The sequence below is a fragment of the Chiloscyllium punctatum genome, chromosome 30 (assembly GCF_047496795.1).
Source record: "Chiloscyllium punctatum isolate Juve2018m chromosome 30, sChiPun1.3, whole genome shotgun sequence".
NCBI classification, from domain to species: Eukaryota; Metazoa; Chordata; class Chondrichthyes; order Orectolobiformes; family Hemiscylliidae; genus Chiloscyllium; species Chiloscyllium punctatum.
In genome coordinates, this window is record NC_092768.1 from 29,338,123 (window position 1) to 29,363,122 (window position 25,000).

At 40.9% G+C, this 25,000-nt stretch overlaps 1 protein-coding gene across 3 annotated transcripts in view; it reads right to left on the bottom strand.

Annotated features, from left to right (window-relative positions):
* The window catches only part of ppp1r10 (protein phosphatase 1, regulatory subunit 10), a 39,559-nt gene that overhangs the window by 9,176 nt on the left and 5,383 nt on the right, over positions 1-25,000 (bottom strand). For 2 of the 3 annotated variants that reach the window (XM_072550160.1, XM_072550161.1), the window contains exons 2-16: positions 21,938-22,077; positions 20,516-20,602; positions 18,854-18,989; positions 16,277-16,328; positions 15,604-15,684; positions 14,487-14,687; positions 13,944-14,043; positions 12,278-12,387; positions 11,726-11,826; positions 10,552-10,696; positions 7,385-7,564; positions 6,568-6,814; positions 5,224-5,299; positions 2,618-2,818; positions 2,058-2,154 (exon numbers count right to left, since the gene is read on the bottom strand). In XM_072550160.1, the coding sequence (XP_072406261.1) occupies positions 2,058-2,154; positions 2,618-2,818; positions 5,224-5,299; positions 6,568-6,814; positions 7,385-7,564; positions 10,552-10,696; positions 11,726-11,826; positions 12,278-12,387; positions 13,944-14,043; positions 14,487-14,687; positions 15,604-15,684; positions 16,277-16,328; positions 18,854-18,989; positions 20,516-20,602; positions 21,938-22,044 (1,921 nt within the window). In that variant the 5' untranslated portion in view covers positions 22,045-22,077. Of the gene's footprint in view, positions 1-2,057; positions 2,155-2,617; positions 2,819-5,223; positions 5,300-6,567; positions 6,815-7,384; positions 7,565-10,551; positions 10,697-11,725; positions 11,827-12,277; positions 12,388-13,943; positions 14,044-14,486; positions 14,688-15,603; positions 15,685-16,276; positions 16,329-18,853; positions 18,990-20,515; positions 20,603-21,937; positions 22,078-24,119; positions 24,179-25,000 lie in introns of all 3 variants that reach the window. The other variant, XM_072550157.1, reaches the window with a different exon arrangement.

Genomic DNA, 25,000 nt, shown 5'->3' on the forward strand with positions numbered 1-25,000 from the left:
CAAAGTCAAGCAAACACTGCCTCAAAACTATCAATATTATGCAGGACAGAAAGGTTCACAAAATAGGACAGTCATCATTCCAACAATCTCTGTAGTGTTAAACTTTAGATAATCCCGTGACAGAAAGGAATAGAAGGACTGTGAAAGTGGAGTTGCAAGTAGGTAGGATAGTGAAGGCAATGTTTGGTATGCTTTCCTTTATTCGTCAGAGCATTGAGTACAGGAGTTGGGAGGTCATGTTGCGGCTGTACAGGACGTTGGTTAGACCACTTTTGGAATATTGCATGCAATTCTAGTCTCCTTCCTATTAGAAGGATGTTGTGAAACTTGAAAGGGTTCAGAAAAGATTTACAAGGATGTTGCCAGGGTTGGAGGATTTGAGCTACAGGAAGGGGTTGAAAAGGCTGGGGCTGTTAGCCCTGGAGTGTCGGAGGCTGAGGGGTGACCTTATAGAGGTTTATAAGATCATGAGGGGCATGGATAGGATAAATCGACAAAGTATTTTCCCGGGGAGAGGTGGTGGGGGGGGAGGGAAGTCCAGAACTAGAGGGTATAGGTTTAGGGTGAGAGGGGAAAGATATAAGACAAAAAGAGAGACACCTAAGGGGCAACTTTTTCACGCAGAGGGTGGTGTGTGTATGGAATGAGCTGCCAGAGGAAGTGATGGAAGCTGATACAACTGCAACATTTAAAGGCATTTGTATGGGTATATGAATAGGAAGGGTTTGGAGGGATATGGGCCGGGTGCTGCCAGGTGGGACTAGATTGGGTTGGGATGTCTGGTCGGTATGGGCAATTTGGACCTGTTTCCATGCTGTATATCTCTGACGCCACGACACATGGTTTTTTGAGAGGAGGTTGGCAAAAAAGTTCACGGGCAGTGTTAGGCTGAGTGGTCTGTTTCAGAGCTGTAAATTAGATTCTACCCAATAGGCATATAGGCTGAATGGCCAGTTTCTGAGCTGAAACATTTTGTACAAAGTATAAGAAAGTGAAGCTAAACTTACACTAATAACTGAACTAAAACAAAGAACTGAGGATGCTGCAGATATGAAACAAAAACAGAAATTGCTGGAGAAACTCAGCAGGTTCGACAGCACTGGTGGTGAGAAAGTAGTAAGTTTTGATGAAGAGTCGCCAAACTCTAAATGTTAACTGATTTCTTTGCACAGATGGTGGCTGATCTGCTGAGTTTCTCCAGCGATTTCTGCTCTTGTTGCTTTAACAATTGCCCAGTTTAAGGTTAAAGTTGTGAGAAGAGAGAGAGCAGTTGTAGGAATACGTTCTGAGAGTTAGTCAAATTTGTGCTAAAGTTAACAGGTTTCAGGGACTGAATGATCTCCTTCCACACAGTGATAAGAGCAAAATTCACACACTGAGCAGCCAGATGCGGAGTCCCTGAAAGTTATTTACTCAATGGCCTGTGTACTGATTAAGCATGAAGTTTTGCCTATGCTTACAGCTGACCAGAGGATAAAACATCCCATGAGCCACTGAGCATGGGAAACTTAGAGTGAATGGCAAAGTCACATGCCTTTGGAAAAAAAATTATACTGGATCGATCACAGGGACAATGGAAAAGAGACGATCTTCTCAGAGTGCAGCAGTGATTACTCTTAATCCAATGCATTCTTTCCAGTCTTGCAGAAGGCCTAGGTATTTGATTCAAAAACAGCCACTGTCTCGTCCATAGGACATTTATCCATTATAAGCAGTGGCGGAGAGAGTGACAGCTAGATATTAAACCATGCAAGACATTCACACATGCACACCCAGTTTTGTCCTCAACAATACAATCAGCACAATTATCATAAATGCAGGCAAAGCTCTTCTCTCAAAATCTGAACCAGCAATTTTCACATCCCTACTGAGGTTATTTAATCAGCAAAGACCAGTGATTCAGATGGTTTCCCTCATTTTTACCTACTGAGTCAGCAGAATAAGGCATTACCAAACTTAGCAGGATTCCATTCCTATCACAGTGAGGCAATCTGCAGATTAAAAGTTATGTATAGTTCACTGCCACAGACAGGGGGTGGTATTTATAGATGGGATACCTTGTGGGGCTTGATTCTGCAGTGGTCCAAGCAGCTGTTTGATTTTATCAGAGAACTCTGGCTGTTTTACTAACTCTTCAATGGGTTTTTGATTGCTCTGTAATAATAGAGAACACAGATTAATCTATAGCTCCAACAAGTACCCTTTACTTCAGACGACCATATATTTCACAGCACCTTAGGTCACAAGATCTCCTTTATAAAATTAGTTATTTTACAATTCCTATGCCTCAACATCAAGATCCAGACTGCATGAACAAGCATTCAAATAACTGAAATGTGTAACTTGGATCTCGGCCCAATCAACTAATTGCTAAGTAATATCATGGAATCCAACAATTTGAAACTTCTATATCACCTGCAATGTAGCACAACCATTGTACTGTGCTGGAGAATCAACATCCTGGCATTGACAAGTGAGAATGCTACCAAAAAAGCAAAGCTACTTGATCTGAACTGTACATTGAGTGCTACGTGAAGCATCAAATGTCAGATGATCCAAGTCAAATGTTGCAAAATATAACCCAGGTAAAATAAATTTAACCAGCTGCGCTACCTACCATAAGGGAGGTGAGCAACTCCTGGACGTTGATGCTGGTGTTGGAATTTGACCCAGATTGCTGGTTCTTCACTATGCCCATACTGCCCATCAAGTTGGCCAGCACTGGAGGCAGCTTGGAGCTTCCTGAACCATCAGGAGACTGAGAAGCCGCAACTGTTTTCATTGGTTCCTCATACGTGGTGTCCTCTATGCCATTCTCCTAGGGAGAAAACAAACATCACAGTGAAGGGACAGGCTTTCAACAGGTATTAAATCACAACAACTCAACACAAAAACAATCCTGACAAAATTCTTCCTACGCTCTCTTATAAATGTCTGTCTGTCATTGCCTGCACGCGAGCACCTTTACCTTGCACTCCCACTTGAGGGAAGAGAAAATGGAGTCTTAGCACATCATAAGAACAGGAGTGACAAATTTTAAAACTTGGATGAGGGCCCAGGGCTTTTCGGGAGAGGAGGGTACAAAGTTACAGCAAATGGCAAATTAATTAGCTGCCTGAGAGGGCAGCAAGCAGAGACAATTAACAATCTCAAAAAAGGAAATTCGATAGGTATGAGGACAATAAAACTTGCAGTGTTACAGAATAGAATCGAACCGATTGGATTCTGTGCATGGACTCAGAGGGCTGATTGGCGGTCACATACCATAATGATCAAGAATTAGTTAAGGTGTAAAGAGTGTATAGGTGAATATAACCTCATATCTCAAACTTCCTTCACTTTCAGCATACTTGGCACAAATCTTTAGAGAGGTCTTGAGAATGGCCTAGCTCAGCAGACCACAACAGAACTTGGTTCACTGAAGACTATTTCCTCAGTTATCACAGTAAAAACATGCAGAAGAGGCAAAGATATACTGGATTAAAAATCACACAACACCAGGTTATAGTCCAACAGGCTTATTTGGAAGTACTAGCTTTTGGAGCGCTGCTCCTTCATCAGGTTGACAAGTAGAATGGATGGCTTTGAGGTATGTAGGGAAGAGGTGTTGGAAATTCTGGAAAGGATGAAAATAGATAAGTCCCCTGGACCTGATGGCATTTATCCTAGGATTCTCTGGGAAGCAAGGGAGGAGATTGCAGAGTCATTGGCCTTGATTTTTATGTCCTCGTTGTCTACAGGAATAGTGCCAGAAGACTGGAGGCTAGCAAATGTGGTTCCCTTGTTCAAGAAGGGGAGTAGGGATAACCCTAGTAACTATAGGCCGGTGAGTCTCACTTCTGTTGTGGGCAAAGTCTTAAAGAGAATTGTAAGGGATAGGATTTATGAACATCTGGATAAGAATAATGTGATCAAGGATAGTCAGCATGGTTTTGTGAAGGGCAGGTCGTGCCTCACAAACCTTATTGAATTCTTTGAGAAGGTGACTAAGGAGGTGGACGAGGGTAAAGCGGTAGATGTGGTGTATATGGATTTTAGTAAGGCGTTTGATAAGGTTCCCCATGGTAGGCTACTGCAAAAAATACAGAGGTATGGCATTGAGTGTGAGTTGGAGGTTTGGATTAGGAATTGGCTGGCTGGAAGACAACAGAGGGTAGTAGTTGATGGTAAAGGTTCATCTTGGAGTGCCGTTAGTAGCGGTGTTCTGCAAGGATCTGTTTTGGGACCATTGCTGTTTGTCATGTTTATAAATAACCTGGAGGAGGGGTTAGAAGGTTGGGTGAGCAAGTTTGCAGATGATACAAAAGTCGGAGGAGTTGTTGACAGTGAGGAAGGATGTGGCAGGTTACAGCTGATATAGATAAGCTGCAGAGCTGGGCAGAAAGGTGGCAAATGGAGTTCAATGTAGCTAAGTGTGAAGTGATTCACTTTGGTAAGAGTAACAAGAAGATGGGGTACTGGGCTGATGGTCAGATACTTGGTAGTGTGGATGAGCAGAGGGATCTTGGTGTCCATGTACACAGATCTTTGAGTTGCCACCCAGGTAAATAGTGCGGTGAAGGCGGCATATGGTGTCCTGGCTTTTATCGGTAGAGGAATTGAGTTCCGGAGCCCTGAGGTCAAATTGCAGTTGTATAAGACTCTGGTGCGGCCGCATCTGGGAGTATCGTGTGCAGTTTTGGGTCACCATACTATAGGAAGGATGTGGAGGCACTGGAACGGGTGCAGAGGAGGTTTACCAGGATGTTGCCTGGTATGGTAGGAAGATCGTATGTGGAAAGGCTGAGGCACTTGGGGTTGTTTTCATTGGAGAAAAGAAGGTTTAGGGGTGACTTGATAGAGGTGTACAAGATGATTAGCGGTTTAGATAGGGTTGACCGTGAGAATCTTTTTCCATGTATGGAGTCAGCTATTACAAGGGGGCATAGCTTTAAATTAAGGGGTGGTAGGTATAGGACAGATGTTAGGGGTAGGTTCGTTACTCAGCGAGTCGTAAGTTTATGGAATGCCCTGCCAGTAGCAGTGGTGGACTCTCCCTCTTTATGGGCATTTAAGCGGGCATTGGATAGGCATATGGAGGATAGTGGGCTAGTGTAGGATCGGCGCAACATTGAGGGCCAAAGGGCCTGTACTGCGCTGTATTCTTCTATGTTCTATGTTCTAAAAGCAGCAACTTTCCTCAGCAATTATTGCAAGTTATTTTAACTGATTGAGGAGACTTACATCATCCAATGGAATGATCTTGGGCGGAATAGTTTCATAAGACTCAGCATCAGGCTCATGAGGACTCTCTGGAACACTGAGAATTTAAATGCAATTAGATTGTCATTAATGAAAAGCATAGGCACAATAAGGTGAATAAATAAATATACATTTTTTTGAAACTGGTTTATTTAAAAAAACATCATTGTTAGGTATGTCTGACTGACCCCAGCATGAACTTTCATTAGTAGTTCTGCATAAGTTGACAAGCTAAATACTTAATGAGGTTAAGTGCATGCAGGACTATATTTAGGCTTCAAATACCTACTTTGGATAAACATGACGACATCTACATTTACACACTATACTTTAAACAGTTATTCACTGTCACTACGTACCTTATCAGATACAATGTACAGTATTATTTCCATGGACAGAGAAAACGTATTAGCATAGGATGAGTGACTCCAGTATTAACGAAACATTTAAAAGTAGCAGCAGGGGAAATTCAATAGTGATGTTTAAAAGCATCTTTTTGACATGAGAAATGATAAGGTACATTTCCAACAAGTAACAAGGTAGCACAGGAAACTAAAATAGCAAATAAAAGCCTTACAAACAGTTTTTACAGGAAGGGAATTTAACGCAAATGCACTGCTTGCAAGGGCAATAGATATAGAATCATTAACTTGCCAAAAGGAATCAGATACAGTAAAAATTTGCATGGGAGTTAGGAAAGAAGTGTGGGAAAGGGATTAATTGGAAATCAGCTTCAAAGAGTGCAGAGGCACAACTGGCCATTATGCAACACTGGGGGGTGGCAATCAAGGTGCATAAACCCGAAGACTGTCGGCACAGCTTTTAGTGCAAAGTTTACACTTTTCATACTAAACAGTATTAAAGCTCTAAATATCCTCTTATTCAGCTGGATTCATGAACATTGGTTCTTTGCTTTCTTTCCAGTCTCATCAATTCCCACGTTCTTGTGTATACAACCATCCCACTCATCCCATTTATGAAGAATTGGACCCCCATGCTACTTCATAGTATTTCATAACATACTTCATACCCAAGGTCCTTCACATTTCTGAAAGGTAGGTCAAAAAAGCTATCTGGCCACCAGAGGACTAACTGCTGAGAAGTGCATAACCTATTCAAGGCTGGATTCCTAGCGCGTTGACAAAGAGTTTTACTTTTATACTACAGAACTTTTGATCCAGATGTAACTATCATCAATCACTGTTATCAAGTAATTTTGATTTGTCTACTTCTCCACGAAATCCAATATACAAAACCATTCTAAGCTTCACTGTCCACCCATCAAGAAAGAGGAAGAAGAAAACCAAATTTGCAGCAAGAACATACCAGTCCTTGGAGAGGAAGATTTCCTGCAGAATTCCTTTCTCCCGCTCCTCCTGAATGTACTTCTCTTGACTGTTACTGCCCCTTTCTGCGAGCTGGGGACCCAAATCGATTAAAACTGGGCACGTCCACGGAATCTTCTCCTCCATTGTATCATGGCTCAACCTGCGAGCAGTCTCAAATGCCTGCCGATCCATCATCATTTCTCGCTTGGCAGCTTCACCAAAGTCTTTAATCTTGTTCACATTAACTGAAAGGAAATCAATTCACTAAATCAGCCAAAAAAAAAAACCCAAAATAATGCGACCAACAGCATGGAAGAAAAGTACTTAATTCAATTTGACTGAACACAGATCAACAACTTTAACCTCAAAAATAAAAGAAAGCAGAGAAGAAACTGGAACCCTTTCAAACCAAATTAGATAAGGGAAACTGACAAAATGAGTCAAGCTCAAGATTGATACCAGTCAACCAAGCACATTTCCAAAGTGATTCATTGCCTGGAAAAGTCTTAGATTTTAAAGCAAAGATTCTAGGTGACAATAGTCACTATCAAATAGCAGTATAAGTTGCTTAAATGTGTCAATGTAGATCCTTAGTCCGCAAGTAGTGGAAAAGCAAGCTTCTGAGTAGCTCAAACAACTGAACACGCCTCTGATTGTTGTATTAACTTAAGGAAAACTTCACATAACACCCAATCATGTCCATGCTTACACCAGTTATGCAGCAAGAACATACTCAGTCTTGGCTTGTCAGGTTAAAAGCAGTCAGTATTTAAAGGAGAGGAGCCCTTACTCCCTTAATCAAGCACATATCTTACCCCTCTCTGTTTCATCTAGTTCAAAGTAGAAATACTCTCGTAGCTTGGACTCTTCACGCCATGACACAGTCTTCCTTTTCTTTCCCTTTCTTGTCAGCTTGGCCGCTTCTGGCACTGCTTCTGGTGGAGAAGGTTCAGCTACTGGTGCAGCTGCAGCCACTGTCGTATCCTCTTCAACAGCTACAAGTTAGGAGAAACATAATCAACATCAATGACACTCAAACACAACAGTTTGAATTCTTCAGTACAGGCAAAAGGAGGCAAATGAAAAAACGGATCTTGGGAACAGAGCAGAAAAAAAGCACTATTACCACCACACCATCCCCACTCCATGTGAGAGACAAGAACACAGACCTCTAGGCTCAAAAAGGTAGGGACAACTGTGTCACAAGACCCTCAGCAACTGCATTTAGTATTCCAGGCAAACTTCCATCCAAGTACAACTGTTCTTCTATAAAGCGGTAGTTGCATTCTTGCGAGACCTCATGTTATACAAAGTCGCGCAACAGTCATAACACGGCTGATGGGAAAAATAAGGTTGGGGCAGACCACCAAGAATCAGTAAATATATCAGTAAAAACTGAAACAAAAGTAGTTAGTCTAAAACAAACAATAACGCATTCTAAGTAAATGTTAAAAATCGACTATTTCAATGAAATAATACAATAAAAATTTAACACTATAACCTTGAAAAACTGGAAGAGAACTTGAAGGGGTTTGAGTTTGTTGAGTTACAGTACTGTATTAAAACAGGGGCTGAGGTTCAACATCAGCATCATGGTGTGGTTGGCTGTGGTTCATTGACCTCAAACTGTTTCTTGGGGTTGGCTTAAAGAAGGCATCTAGCTTTTGCTGCTTTGCCATCTTTCTTCTTTCATGAACTGCTATCCTGCTTAGTTCTGCATTATGGTCATTGCCTTCTTAGAGATGCAACTACTTCTCAACTTTCCTCAGGATAGAAGACAAAAGGGTAGAGAAAAGCTGTCCTTGTGCTACATCCTGGACTTCATTGTCTTCATCTTCAATTTCCCCTGCAGCAACAATTGGTTGTTGATCAGCTGTGGGGACGTCTTCACGATGGAACTCAAGCAACTCCTCAATATCCTCAGGCTCCACTTCTTCAAATCCAACTTGCTTTGCAAGAGCGACAATGTTCTTTGCTTGCTGGAAGCTCCACTGATGGTTCAAACGCCTTTAAAATCATGAAGAAAATCTGGTAGAAGCTTCCACCAAACTGCATGCAAGCAGTCCTCACTGACATCACCCCAGGCTTCCACAATGATGTCTCGAAATCTAAATTGTTCCTCCTACAATAATTTCTAAAAACATCCTTGAAAACATCAACAAGTAAGGTCAGAAAAAAATTGCCTCCGTCATCCTAACTCTTTTGCTTGACTGGCAATAAACACCTGCAGTGGATTTAAGGTACCTTGTCAAGCCTTGCGGGTTGGCAGAATGGTACACCACCACAGGCTTAAGCTTTAAGTCTCCACTAGCACTGGATTCCAACAAAACAGTCATAGGATCCTTTGCAGCCTTAAAACCTGCAGCATATACTTCATTCTTAGAAATGGATGGCATTCACTTCCAGTATAAACCGGTTCCATCCAAAATGAAAATTCAATCTCAGGTATAGCCTTCTTCCTCAATCATTTCTTTTCAGCACGGGAGAAAACGATAGGACACGTTCCCAGTCTGCACTGGCAACTTCGCCACATAACTTCATGTTATAAAAAGCATAGTGGTTCTTCAATCCAGCAAACTAGCCACTACTAGCCCTGAAGGCAGGCACATCTGCAGGATATTAAGCTTTTTTCCTTAGATCCTCAAATTGATAATGCTTTCCACTTTATGGTGAGAAAGTGGCCCCAGACAACCTTTTGGACTGATTTTCTATTCACACACTTAGAAGCTGCTCCACCTCAAGTTCCTTTGTTCGTGACCTCACAGACTTGCTAGCACTTAAGACTTATTCCAGCAATGCAGCTTGCTTTACTTCTTTCCACATCGTCTCTGATGATGTGTAGCATAGGCTCATGTTCTTTCATTATGTTCAAAATGCTTTATTACATCTACCTTCTGTTCAAGTGTTATAGCCTCTCTTTTATGGTCACCACCCATGTTTTCACCTGGGATGGTTATTGTCACATTCGTGCAAACTTGCCTTTCCATGTTCATGGAAAACACAGCGAGATTTGCAAGAAACAGGGTTGAACGTAACTGAGTACAGCACTGTACCTTTCACGAAGCACTTCACCACAAAGCATGCAAACTGATTTACTACATGATGTGAATCCAGTCCTCAGCACACTGCAACACCTAGTGCAAGGGATGGAATTGCTTAACAGCCAATGAGAGTCTGCGTTTTTAAAAAGGTTGTTCCCTAATTCACCAATTTCACTGATGAAACACGTGTTACAGAAGAATGGTCTAATCAGGCCAGAGTCTGCTTTGCTTCAGATGTCAAACAAAATTGAACATTTTCAGGCTAGTACTGTCACAGGAAGCTTGGTGTTCTGCTCCCAGATTAACTCCCATGAGAACAAGTGGAGTGAGAATCTCAGAAGAAAGAAATGCGATCAGATAGCCTGAGGTTCTACTGTTTCTAACTCAAATGCTAATACAATAGAAACAATAAGAGTCATAACTCGCATTTAACACCAGACCCAGAAATTTAAAATTTGGAATCAATACAAGATAGTCTCTAATTAACCCAATACAGGACCTAAGAGAAACTTTTCACCCACAGAGTGGAAGCTGCTGACACTACTTAGTTGAGGTAGTTTGTCTAAACAGCTTTAAAAGGGAAATTAGGTCAGTATGTGAGAGAAAGAAAGCGAGGATATGCAGATAAGGTTACAAAGGCTCAGTTGAAGCACAAAGACCAAAATAATTTGGATTGAAGAAGTTTGTTTCTGTGCTGTACATTCCATACTACAGCTCAGTGAAAATGTCATCTTGGGGGTATGGTAATGGACACAACGAAATGGGATCTGTCTACTTCTGTCATCACTGGATAGCAATAAGGACAAAACACAAAATGCCAGGAGGTGCCCAGTCTTAGTGACTTACAGAAGGTAAAGTTCATAATTGATGTGTTGTTTACTAACTGGATCATCAACTTTCATGTGGCTAAAACACTGTGCAACCATTACAACGAGACTTACTCATCTCCACAGGTTCAGACACTTCCTCCAGTGGCACAGGTGTACTAGGTCTCTCCACTTCCATGGGTTCAGCGATAGCAACTTCTGGAGAAGCAGGCTTGGTGCTGATCTGTTCAGGACTCGACTTTTGATCAAAAGGATTGGACTGAACGGAAGAGAGAAATGATAAAAAGTAAAACCAAAGGGTTAAAGATAATTTTAGAAAGTAAAGTAATAATATTCACAACAACTACAAAGTTCTCTGACTGGACAGCAGCTTGCAAACAGATTTGCAGATAAGGGTGTTTATATCCATATTATTACACAATCCCCATTTGGGACTTAATCATCTTTTCACGAACCCAATTTTGGAGCACCCACTGGATATTTAAAATGCTAACAAAACAACTGACTTTGGATTTTTAAAAATCAGAAGAGACCGCTGGTTCAACAAGCTCATACTTATATGATAACCAGACCTACTTATGCCTGAAACGACGATTCTCCTGCTCCTCGGATGCTGCCAGGCCTGCTGTGTTTTTCCAGCATCACATTTTTCAACTCTGGTCTCCTCACTTTCTCCTACTCTCAGGAGATCATATCCAAATGCCTCTCAATACCCTTTTATACTATGTCCTCCCATAATCTCATCAGCTGAGTAACAATATTGCTTGACTTCGCTTCATAGCTTCATCTGTGAGCCCTGATGGTCTAAACCGCCACTTGTGAATAAGCCACTGCATATAACTGTGCAACTTTGTGCTTCAGTCAGATCTCCTTAATGGGCAATGACTTGAATAATTATTTCAGAAACCCAAACCTAATCGCCAACATTAATACATCCATTCCAAGAAATGCAGAATTTATTACCAGAACATGCTACAAGGAAAAGCACTACTTCTTACTGCCAAATGTTGAAGCGTATTATCACTGACATTTCTTCCATTTGGCAGGTCATTTCAAAGCATACCAAACTCAAGTGTCAAATTAAAAGTGGATCTTAGTAATGGGCTTCAAAATCATGCTTCTCAAAAAAAGATATAGAATTTTGTTTATAAACTTTTCCCTGCACAAACGTGTTTCTGTAAGCACGACCAACAGTTTTCTACCAATAAACTGTGCAACGTTACGATAGTCTCAACCCTTAACTTGTTCAGTGTTCGAACGAATGAAAGGAAAGCTTGCACCTTAGTACCTTGACACTAGTTGGGGAAGTGATCTTCTTCTTCTTCTTGATTTTTAGTCCATGCATGGGGGCGGAGTTGAGCGCCTCTAGAAAATCAGTACTCTCAATGGCTACAGAAATATGAGCAAAGTGTCAAGTTAGAGCTTAAGCGCCAATAGAAACACTCAGAATCCAAAATTCTTTCAACAAGATAACCCAGAGCCCAACTCTCTCAGGACAGTTCTACACAAATGTAATTTGTTGTGCTTTTTTGTTTTACTGGGACCTCTAGAGCATCAGTCCCCCTCATGTGGCTGGAGGGGAGAACAGACACAAGTGAGCACAGTTAAACAAAGCATCCATTCTCAAGATATTGCCAGCACATGAAAGTGCTATGGGAGGACAGGGTCACAGGGAACTAGGAATTGTCACCTGGAGCTTCAAACAATGACGTGATACAGAGTTAAGCACCAGCATGTGTTTGGTGCTCGTGGAACTGCATCCTCAACAAACCACTCACTTTTTCAGGTGAGAAGCAAATTGAAAACTGAGACTTCCAATTTTCAAAATACTCTTACTTACGCTGGGGAGGAATAATTTTAACTTTAATTTCCTTCGTAGTGTTGGGTGTCACGTTGAGCGGTTTGTATTTCTTCTCCATGTGTGGTGCAGAGCTACTTGTTAGAGATGGGCTAGGAATCGACAAAAAACAGGATCATCAGTCGTGAAGCGAATTTGGGTTTACTACTAAAACGTCTAATTGGCAGAATGGATACAAAGATGGCTCTATAAGTGACACAAGAACAGCAAGCATTGTGGACTTTGAGGAGGCTAGTGAGACCTGAAGGCAGTGCAGGCAGGCTGGCGGAATCCCTACAATGTGGTAAGAGGCCATCTGGCCCATCGAGTCTGCACCAACATTCCACCTAGACCACTCCAATAAGCCCACCCTACCCCTAACCCCACATTTACCATCAATACCCTACCTAGCCTATACTTCCCTGGACACTGGGGCGATTTATCACAGTCAATCCACCTTTCCTGCACATTTTGGCACTGTGGGAGGAAACCAGAGCACCCGGTGGATCTGACACAGGCACAGGGGGAATGCGTGTGGAGTTTGCACAATCACTCAATGCTAGAATCGAACCCAGGTCCCTCCAGCAGTGATTCTGCGTTATCATGCAGTCTTTGAGCAGACATATGACGTTGAAATTTAATGCAGAGGTATGACATAATACATTTGACAGGAAGAAAGAGGAGGCAATAGGAGATAAAGGATACACAACAGGAATATGAACAACTGGTGATATTTGTGTATTGGTCAAAGGCAAGTTGAAAAAAACAGTTAGTGAAGCATACTGAATCCTGGGCTGTATAATTGGAGTTAGAGAGTACAAAAACAGGGGAGTTATGGTGATCTTAAAAAGAAGTTTGAAAAAATACTTTATAGCATGTTCAAAACCATAAGGTGTCTGGGCAGTACGTGGAGAGAAACCACCCCCACTAACCGAAGGGTTGAAAATCATAGGACATGGATGCAAGATAACTGGCACATGAACTACTGGCTATACATGGAAACACATTTTTATGCACATGGTTGGAATCTAGAATTTACTGCTTGAGAGGTTGGAAGGAACAGATTAAGTCACAGAATTTAAATGGGAACTGCACATGTACCTAAAGTAACACATTTGCAGAGTTTGACATAATGGGCGAGGGAACAGTTCTAAGCCAACATTGCATCGGCAGGGTGTCAGCACGGACCAAAAACAAGCTAAATAGTCAGAGACAGCAAGGAAGGAAAACCATAGCTGAGCTCTACCGTAAGATGCGCTTTAAGCGATACATGGCCCATGTCCCCATTGGGCAGGAGCTCCCACGGATTTGAATGGGTATATGAATAGGAAGGGTTTGGAGGGATATGGACCTGCTGCTGGCAGGTGGGACCAGATTGAGTTGGGATATCTGGTCAGCATGGATGGGTTGGATTGAAGGGTCTGTTTCCGTGCTGTACATCTCTGACAGTGCTACACTGATCCACCCAGTCCAACTCAAAACATATTTCAAAATAATCTGCATGGAGTTTGCTCTCATGCTGGTATGAGAACAGTCACTTATTTTTGCATATTTCGCTTGGAAGTACATGCAACTCTCTGAAGTGTCTAGCTGCTAGGAGTATGCTGTATCTTACCACGCTGTTGCATCTGGCCATACAATAAATGGTGCTATTACAAAATGGTCTTACCTTGGTCTCTTCAGAGGTGTTGGCTTAATGTTGTACTTGTCGGAAATTACTGGGCCAGAAGAACTCTTCTTTGGCAGAACAGGAGCCTCCATTTCCAGGCCTGCAAACAGTTACAAGGATGGCGATGGTCACAATAACAACAATGGAAGTAAGGAGTTACCAACTGGCAACTCTTTAAAAGCAAGGTGAATCACAAAAGACTGGATCTGCATTTCATTAGGGAATAACACTTGCTTTTTTGCAGAGATAGGTGACCTCTTCTTAAAATTCAAAATATTAAATCAAAATTCTCTTTCAATAAATTATGTCAAATGGAGTCCTGAAACAAATGTGCAAAAATAAAGCGTGCATCAAGCATTCTCAACACTTATCTGCGGATAACATCAGACATAAAACTGAACTAGAGTGTGAAGAATCAAGCAACAACAGGCGTAAAACATGAGTGGGAAAAAAAAACAAGTCAAGCAGCAGTCAGGCTAGGACAATGATTGTTTTAAGAGAGATTAATGCATTACAAGTGTATGACTATCATGTGATACCCACCTGTTGATCTGAACTTGGCGTGACTGGGTGCGGTTGTCCGTAGCGACTTGGGTTTCTCTCGTTTCTTCTCCAATGATTCCTCTTCCTTCGTCTCCACTCTGAGGTCTGATTTGGGATCTGGGACTCGCTCAGAAACTGGCGCTCGCATCTTGCTTTCCTCTTTCTTTTCATCTTTCCGCTTCTTCCTCTCTGGCTGTTTATCTACAGGATTTAAAAAAAGAAGAGCACTAAAAAGGTTAGCCTAGCAAGATCTTTACATGCTTGAGAAGAGGTGGCAGATTTAAATATTAGACTAAACCAGCTCCACTGCCCAAATTATCTTTCTTCTTTAATCAGAAGCACTCGCAGTGATTTAAAGAAGTGATTACATCGCAGTCAAAAGTAACAGTTTCACTACAATTTTCTGATGACCCATTTATACTGATTAGTCTAGATTCAACAAGGAAAAACCCAATCATCTCCCACAGAAGATGGGCACCAGAATGGCTGCCAGATACCTAAAGATTTCACTAGTTGATAATGACTTTATAGGTAACATTAAGTTTACACATTCTCTTACATTTATCGGTCTAAGATTTTATTGTTAAAAACAACACAAAATTCATAATACTAAGTATCAACTCAAATTTCCTATACTTTCACCCAAAATGTAGGTTTAGCATCCAGTAGAATTAATACCCAGTTTGAAAATACGCCAGCACAGTTCCTGTTCCTTGAACTGGATGGAGCTAGGCTTATGCAGCTTGGACAAAAGTTGCATTTTGCAGTGATTTTCAATGCCCCTTGACTGCAGAAGCATTCTGATGCAATATACAGTTCTCTCTCTCTCTCTCTCTCTCTGAATAGTCACTCAACAACTATCAATTGATATGGGCATCTGCTGAGGCCAAGACTGGCTGCATTTGCCCTGCAGTAAAACATGGGTCAGAAGACATTGGAAGATATATGGGATCTGCAGAATCGTACCAGAAATGACTTTCAAGGTTTGGGATGAGTTATGTTTGGAGATGCAGCTCCATAAAAACAATTTGACTACAGTTAAAATAGAGCAGAAGGCATTTTTGATCAGACATAAGACTTCTAGTAACTGACAAACAACATGAATAATCAAACTTACCTTGTGCGCCAGGACCTGCACTCTGAGAACGAATTACAGTCATCCAATGGTTGACCAAAACTTGTGCCAACTTCCTAAGCTCTAAAACATAAAATACGGAATTATGAAAAAAAGGGTCTGCTTTCAAAACAAACACCATTGAGACCTAATGGCATGATCAGTTAATAGTTAACTCCACAAAAATAATGGTTGGATGACTAAATTGAGCTGGAGAATGGACACTGAAGGCTTAACTTCTACTCACTATCCACTTATTTGGGAAAAGCATGTATCTTGGGCAGCTAAGCATCATCAGGATTGCCTATGATGCCCTGGATTGTCGTGCAATTGACACTCATTGCCCCAAAAGGCAAATAACCATTTGTGAGTGGCACCAAAGAACTGTCAGTGCCTGTGGCTTAGGTGAGTGTGAAACAAAAGAAAGAAACTTATTTAAATCAGCAGCGAATTAATTATAACTGCTTTGACCCAAAAAACAAACAAGGAACAAATTTTACTTCATCGCACTAATGAAAGGAACTATTCATAAAACAGAAATAAGTATGTATTACTTCCTCTCAAGGTGCAGTTTAAACAGAGACCAGTCAAACTGGTGGTGGAAACATCACAAGTCTAAAGCAATGCAACTTTAGCTCCTTTAAACTTGGTGCAGACAGAATATATTACAACTGACCTTCATCATCAAAGCTCTTGCTCAACTGTTTCACTATCTTGGCTGTGTTATTCTGAAATAGAGACAAGCTCAGGTAAGACACTTGCATTCTGAGGCTCCCCTGCCACCCACAGGTGTTATGCAAAAATGCACCATTTGTAACAACCATACTCAGCAAGCTCCCTCAAAGAGATGCCTACATCTGCGAGTAGTACTGTCACTCAATGTAAGCATAAAGGGGCACACAAAATGAAGGGTAACTGTGACATCCAACACTATCAAAAGTCTGACGGACTGACTTCTACATTGCAGAAGCTGAACATTAGCTCTCAAATACTTTCTCCCATCTCCTCCCTAGACTCAGTTTCTTTGTGGGGAATGTTCCACCCTTCTTCCAGTCCTATTCCAGCCCTCCCAGCCACAAGTCTTTCTCCAGAATATCAATGTTATCAAAGGTGCGACTTTCCCCACTCATCGTAATTGAGAAAGTTTATCAACTTCACTTCCAATTTCCACCCGGTTCTCACCTTCGCCTGTTCCATCTCACTCCTCCCTTCCTCGACATCTGTTTCTACTTCAGAGGATTGGCTGGCCACCATTATCTATGACAAACCAACCGACTTTCACAGCTACCTTGACCATGCAACCTCACACCTTGCTTTCTATTCCATTCTCCCAGTTTCTCTGTCTCAGTCATATGTGTTCTGATGATGTCAACTTCAACAAGGGGGCTGGAATAGGAGATGTCCACCTTTTTTCTCAACCAAGGATTCCCCAACATCACAGTTGACAGGGCCCTCAGCCGGATATGATCCATCTCTCACCACTTCAGCTCTCCTGCAACAGCAATAGGGTCCCCCTTGTCCTTACCTACCATCCCACCAAATCTACATCCAGAGGATCACTAGTGTTATTTTCACCACCTCTAGTGGGATGCCACTACCAGACATACATTTCATTCCCCTCTCACTGCCCCCCACCCCCACTCTCGTCAGCCTTCTGCAAGGATCGTTCCCTTTGGGTAGCATGGTCCATCCTTCTTCACTCCCAATGCCCCACCCCCACCTTCTGTGGTTGCAGGAGAAAGTAATACCTGCCTGTTTATTTCCTCCCTCCTCAGTGCTCAAGGGCCCAAACAGACCTTCCAGTGAAGCAGCACTTTATCTGTACTTCACTCAATCCGTCTACTGTATTTGCTGCTAACAATGTGGTCTCCTCTACTTTGGAAAAAGCAGCTTAGGTGTTCTATGAAGTGCTCAACTAGCCTATGTTCTGTCCAGAAAAAAAAAGACCCTGAGCTTCCAGTTACCTGCCACTTCAACACGCTACTTTGGCCAACATCTCTATCTCAGGTTTGCTGCAGGGCTTCAGCTAAGCACAGCACAAACTGGAAGAACAGCATCTCATTTTCCACTTGGGGACCCTGTAGCCTCCTGGATTTTATGTAGAGTTCAACAATTTTAGGGTTTGAGGCACCTTCTCCCATGTCCTTCCTCCAAATGTACACACCAAATCTTGTTATCACATGGTCTGCTATTACAAACAACCTACTGTCAGCTACTTATAGTTCCCATTAATAACTATTCATTCTCCTATGCTGATAGTTATCCACTCCTTTGCCTGTCCAACTGTTCTTCTCTTTCTTTGGTAGATTCTATCCCCTCCCTTTATCTTCGGTATAAAAAACTACTTTGTTCTAGCTACTATCAGTTCTGAGCAAGGCTACTGGAGCTGAAAGATTAAATGATTTCTCTTCACCGGTGCTGCCAGACCTGCTGAGCTTTTTCCATTTTTGCATCAATTTCTGTTTCTGATTTCCAGATTTGCAGTTCTTTCCATTTTTATTACCAAAAGTCTGCAAGGTTATGCAAAATCAATCACTCAAGGGGGATAGGTAAACGGTTGAATCTCCCCAGAGATGGGAAAATATTGTTGCAGAAAAAGGAGAAAAGTTTATTTGAAAACAAAACGAAATTACCATTTAACAAACACTAGCAAATTGGAAGAATATATATTAAACCGTGGCTCTAAGAACAGAAAATAACACAGGGCACAGGCAAAGAAAAAAGGCCCAATTCTAACACCTAGAATTATATACAGTCAAAAAGAGCCAAATTGAAGCTTTTAGCCTTGAATCTAAATCTGGAATGCAAGTTAAAATAAAACTTCACCTCTCAACTCAAAGTTCAAATGCTATTCATTATAAAAGAAGCTACCATTTAATCTACTGGCCTTGCCCTGGCACTTTGAAAGGGCTACTAAATGGCTTCCCTCCCCTGCCCTTAACCTGGCTCTGCAGATGTCTCATTTTACAAGTTATTATTCAATCTGCTTCCATGACCCTTTGTGTCAGAAATTCTCACCTGCTCTCTAATTATTCTACTAATGACCTTCTATGTTGGCTACTCTCACTGCCTCGTACAAATGAAAAGCACCTATCCTATTGATGAAAGACTGGAATACTTTTCATCCCTGTTTAGTTGCACAGAACACAAATCATAACTCCTTGCCTCTTCATATAATGAACATAGTCATAAAAGGCAAGTCCTATCCTCAAGGTTGCATTGCATAGTGCTTTGTTTGCTTAGCTTTGCTTACTTGTTTTAGATGGTCCACTGTGAGTGGCAGCAGCTGTAATGCCAGCAGAATTTGTTGTAACAAAGGTACATTGCTAGTAGATTTGGAATAGGCCAGCCAGTTATTCAGCAGCTTGTAACCACCAACGTTGATGAACCTTCAAGGAGGGAAATAAATGCATAACTCTCATCAGCTCTTTTCTGCTATTCAGAGGTACAGCACTAAAAATGTAAAGCGTTTATAATAAATAGTAAAATCAGGGAAAAATGGGTGGGGAGAAGAGGAGAATAAGCAAAGGTGGTTAACTTTGAAGAATGATGACAAATGCTCTTAATTTTATTTGGCACCATCCTTTGTCAACTTATCATTTCTAACTTAACCTAGACAAAGTCAATGTCACACTCAAAAGAGGTTTTCCAATTACATAGCAGATGTGCTAAGTAGTACATTGGGGCTGTTAACCCAGACTTCACAATCAAGTGGTTAAGTTTGACAACCTACAGAGCTAGAGGAAAGTGTGCCAGAAACCAAGCTGAAACATGTACAGTCAGCCATTTCTGATCAGGTTTTCTTCACATATTGACATCACTTGCTCTAGAATAAATTTTCATGATACCAGCCTCCCAACTATTCAAGATTTGGAGATGCTAGTGTTGGACTGGGGTGTAGAAAGTTAAAAATCACACAACACCAGGTTATGTCCAACAGGCTTAATTGGAAGCACACTAGCTTTCGAAGCGCCACTCCTTCATCACAGGTGGTTGCTTAGTGAACTCATTTAAGATTTCAGAAACATAAAATTGAGTAAACCAAGTGGGACAAACATACACAGCTATAGGTGCAAACTGGAGGTCATGCCTATAATAAGATGAATAGATATAGTTGAAACCAAAGGAATAATCCTGTGAATTTCTGCATTTATCAGTGTATGGAGTATAGGAGTTAGGAGGTCATCTTGTGGCTGTACAGAACATTGGTTTGGCCACTATTGGAATACTGTGTGCAATTCTGGTCTCCCTGCTGTGGGAGAGATGTTTGAAACTTGAAAGTGCTCACTAAAGGTTGCTAGGATTGGAGGGTTTGAGCTATATAGGGAAAGGCTGAATAGACTGGGGCTACTTTCCATGAGGCTGAAGGATGACCTTATGGAGGTTTATAAAATCATGAGGAACATGAAGAGGGTGAATAGACAATGTCATTCCCCAAGGATTAGAGAGCCCAAAACTAGAGGGCAAAAGGTACAAGGAGAGAGGGGACAAGATTTAAAAAGCACCAAAAGGGCAACATTTTCAAACAAAAGGTGATGCATGTATGGAATGAGCTTCCATAGGAAGTGGAAAAGGCTGGTACAAATACAACATTTAAAAGGCATCTGGATGGGTATATGAATAGCAAAAGTTTAGGGGGATATGGGCCAAATGTTGGCAAATGGGACTAGATTTATTTAGGATATCTGGTTGGCATGGACGGGTTGGACTGAAGAGGCTGTTTCTATGCTGTAAAATCTCTATGACTATTACTAATTGCCAACATTATAAACAAAATGGTGAAAGTGTCAGATCATAAGGTTGGATGACAGGTTGAACAATAATCCCATTATAAAGCACCATGTTGCAATATTAATGGAGAGAATAGTCAAAAGACCAACAATATTGATATCAAGTTAGAAACTAGTAGCCTTACTGGTTCAAGATATCCTCCGATCTGGTCTGCAGTAGGATGTTCAAGTACATGCATCTGCTCACGAGCTTTTTTGCATCTTTCATTAACCTGAAAGTCAAAAGTGGTGAAGATAATTAACAAGCCTTGGGGTTTAAAGCAGATGGCACAGCTCATAAATATTCTCTTAATAAATAGTATTCAAAAGGAAGAAATAGTGTGCTTAAGAGCCACATTGAAAGTCTGAAATTAACTCAAACATAATGGATATCTTTAATAATGCAACAGAATCTCAAATTCAAAAAGAAATATTAAATTACTAAATAATCAAGATCGTAGGTTAGATTAGATTACTTACAGTGTGGAAACAGGCTCTTCGGCCCAACAAGTCCACACCGACCCGCCGAAGCGCAACCCACCCATACTCCTACATCTACCCCTTACCTAACACTACGGGCAATTTAGCATGGCCAATTCACCTAACCTGCACATCTTTGGACTGTGGGAGGAAACCGGAGCACCCGGAGGAAACCCACGCAGACACGGGGAGAACGTGCAAACTCCACACAGTCAGTCGCCTGAGGCGGGAACTGAACCCGGATCTCTGGTGCTGTGAGGCAGCAGTGCTAACCACTATGCCACCGTGCCGCCCACAGGTGGGGGAGGTCCTTTTAATCTATTTCTTGGGAAACTGGCAGGAGTGAGTGGAATGCTAATTTTACATCAATCCCAGTTTTTCTTTCTAATGCAGATAACCATTGCAATAGCTACAATTCCTGGGATAAACAAGAGTGGATGATATGAAGATGGAATATGCTGATCATCTTTGAATGTGGGATAGCTGGTGCACACTGACTGACTACTACACGCTCCTGTGTCCACTGTCAAGGCTGAGACAATTGAAAATCAGGCTCTGCTGCATGGATAAGAACTATTAAACCATAACCAGGATTAAAGTGCATCCCATTCAGTTCTTGACTGTTATCTAAACAGAATTTATGGATAATACCCACTGCATATGTTGCAAGTGAACATCGCTAGCCTCAAATAATAGACCATGGGCAACCTCCAGTGTATCTATTAGAAAAAGGCAACTGGGTGCATGAGTCAAAATAGATACTCAAAAAAATGGACAATTCCCTGCCCAACCTCCCAGCGCCATTGCAAATTCTTCAAACAAGGGTGCCTCATGTTCATAAATACTCAAACCCATTAATACGATGATAAAAAAATCTGGCAGAGTTATGGCTTTTCATAGAAAAGGAAAATAGCAGATTGACGTTTGAACACTGATAATTGTTTAGTAGTGTTATTCAATTAATATCTCACATTTATACTGCAAACTCAAAAAAATCACATGCTGAAACAAAGTTTGAAGACAGTAGGGCAAATATGGAGCTGGTGTTTTGCATGTGTATAGTTATATGGAAAAGAACGAAGAATTACCTGTAGATTCTAATGACACCATCACCACTTTTAATTTCCCCATCTTTACCAAGGAGGCAGTCCAACCCTATCAGAAGCTCTTTTGGATCTACTGGCCCTGAACCCATCGTATCAAATGGATTGTAATAGTAGCAATTACCCTTAAAAATAAAAAGATAGAAAATATGTCAGTTGTTTTTTTCAAATTCCCCTTTTGTCTAAAATTAATTGATTGATATTAGATTACAGCCTTTATTTATAATTTGTATCAATACGTATGCAATCCCAGTCCAGTCATCTTGATGCACTAACTTGTACACATTTCAAACTTGTAATTTCTGAAGGTTGCCTTACAAGATATACAACTTAGTCATTCAGCTCTTCCCCGCCATCCTCCAAATTGAGGGAAAAAAAAATCACTGAACCTGTTCTGAAAATGCGACGAGACTTTGACATGATTGACACCCCCACTTGTAAAGGGCAGAAAACAACAATACATTTTCTGCCCCCAGTCATCTGCTCTTTCTAGATGCCCAGTGTAAGATTAAAGCTTTCTTGCATTTATCGAGATGATATATGCCATAAGCGTGTTAAAAGATTTTCCCTACTGTTCTAAATACAATTGCAAACTCATTTCAAATATTCAGATATCACCCATTAGTTTAGGGATCTTTTTACTAGACCTAAATTAAGCAGATCCAATAAATTAGATCCCTCCCACCTCAGTGATATCATAAATGGCACTAAAAAACAAGGTGAACAGTCTTCTGACAAGTGTTGTGGGCTTAAGCTTGTTTATTACCAACTTAGTACTATGTACATTGTTTTGTGTAAGGCAGCTTTGTTTTCTTCCTGAAATGGAGCATTTCAGTTAAGTTGTTCAGATACAACCATTTTTTAGAAATTAAAAGGACAGCAACCAGGGTAACCATTATTACTTATCTCCAACTCCTTCCTGCTCAAAATTCTAACACCTACATGAAGAACAAATTATTGAATGGCATACAAAACTGCGTATTTCAGAATGTAGGTGTGGAAACATTCACAGTCCATCCTATCCTAACTGCATTAACTACATACAAAGATTACACTGAGTGTACGTAGGAAACAACTGGTTTTCAAATTACAACTGGCTGGTTAAAAGTAGGCAGATAAGCTATATAAAATATTCAAAACACTCCTGCAAAAAAGTTGCAGAAACGTTTATTTTGACAAGTTGATTTTTTAAAAAAATCAATAGCAAAGATCTGTATGCTCTACATCAGAAGGCACTCATATGTTGCCAATACGTATCAGTATTACAGCTTTAAGCAAGGCTCTGAGCTTATAATTAATGTTCTGTTGAGTGAAGTGCTCTTTCATTGACTGTAGTTTAGAAAGTTTTTTTTAATAAAAATGAGATCACTTGATAAAAAAAAACTTAGCTGAGGTTCACATCAGTGCAGGTGAAATATTTAATTGGCCCCACAGTGCCTTGCACCAAGGTTTTTAAACCTGAATTGCTAAATTATAGCAGTATGGACTATAAAGGCAGAGCATTAGTCTAGTGCCTGCTAAACAGATAGGTATTTTGATTACAAAGCTCTATGTTTTGCAGATATTTTACAATTCAAAGAAGCCAGCTTAAGTATTGTTGGTTGGATGGCAAGAGTAAGCAGGCCTTACAAATAAGATGACTTTGCCCCATCATTATCCAAGGATCATAGAATGCCTTGGTCAATCTGAACTGGAGACTACAGCATATGTAATCACCAGAGTAAAGATCCTTAAGTCTATAAGCAGTATTGATAGGCAGATCTTATGAAATGCAATGAAATTTAGCTTTTGCTTCTATGAAGTGTCAACGAGGGGCAAGATGCAGTGGCTGTCACCAAGAAAGGTGTTTAAGTGCTCTGGAATCACTCAAAAATGTTGTGCACTAGCCAGGTACATGGAGTATGCTTTAAACAAGTGTTCAGCTATTGTCATCTTCCCAACTGAAGTGTCAAAAGCTACTCCTCTCAAAGGGTTATGCATTGAGATAGTATAGCCTATTCACTGCTTGCAGCCTCAGCAGCATTTTCAGGTTGTGCCGTTGAGCTGGTTCCCTGCAGACTATGCAGATTTTGCTGATTCCTCTCCTGCCCCACACAGGCCAGGTACAGATAGCAAGGAAAGTGGGAAGAGACAAAACAGTGATCATCTGCAATTCAGCATCAGCTACCAGAATCAGTTGTATGCAGATCTCCAGCTGCCTGCTCAAAAGTTCCATGGTCTGGGAGACTATATAAAAAGGGGGGAGGAAAAGAGATAATTAAAATTTAAAGGTTAAAATTTGACTGCATAATGCCTATTCTGAAGGGGAAACCATTTATAATAATGCATTGACATGTGTCCAAGTTAAAAACCTGTCCACAGCAGAAAGCAAACGCTAAACTATTTGATTGGCTCATAAAGCAGCTTATTGATGAAACTGCACTGCCAAATTTGCTAAGGACTGCATTATGTACAAGTTTGGAAATTTTACTATTGATCAAGCAGTAGGTGAGGGTTCAGATCAAAATACCCTATTACATAATTGCTGCACCTTAAAAAGAGCTCTGCAATACTAATTTTAAGGAAGTATTGATTACATTGGGCTTCCCCCCCACCCCCAGAAGATTCAGAATACTTCTGAAGTCACAGCATTTTGATGATTGTATTGGCAATAGGGAAACTCAAACAGATCAGGTAATTAGGCTTCAGTGTTCATTGGGAGACTGAATGAGTTTGGCTCTAAAACCTATATCTTGCAATTATCATGCTAGAGTAGATCAGAATGTTTGAAGGCTTATTACAACACCCTTTGTATTTTGCAGAGACAAGCCAAAATTCAGCTTTATACTTCAGCACTGAATACCCTCTGACTCTTAAAAATCAAATTGCGTTTAGGGAAGCTGGTGCAAATTTATTCACTGGCCCCACCTAGATAAATATCCTTGTAAGTGTAAAGTCTACACTAATTATTATTAGGCCATCTAAAGACTCACTTCAGTTATCTTCAATCAAAAGCAATAGACATGCTCACAATGGCCAATATGCACTTGTTAAATGTAATTTTAATGT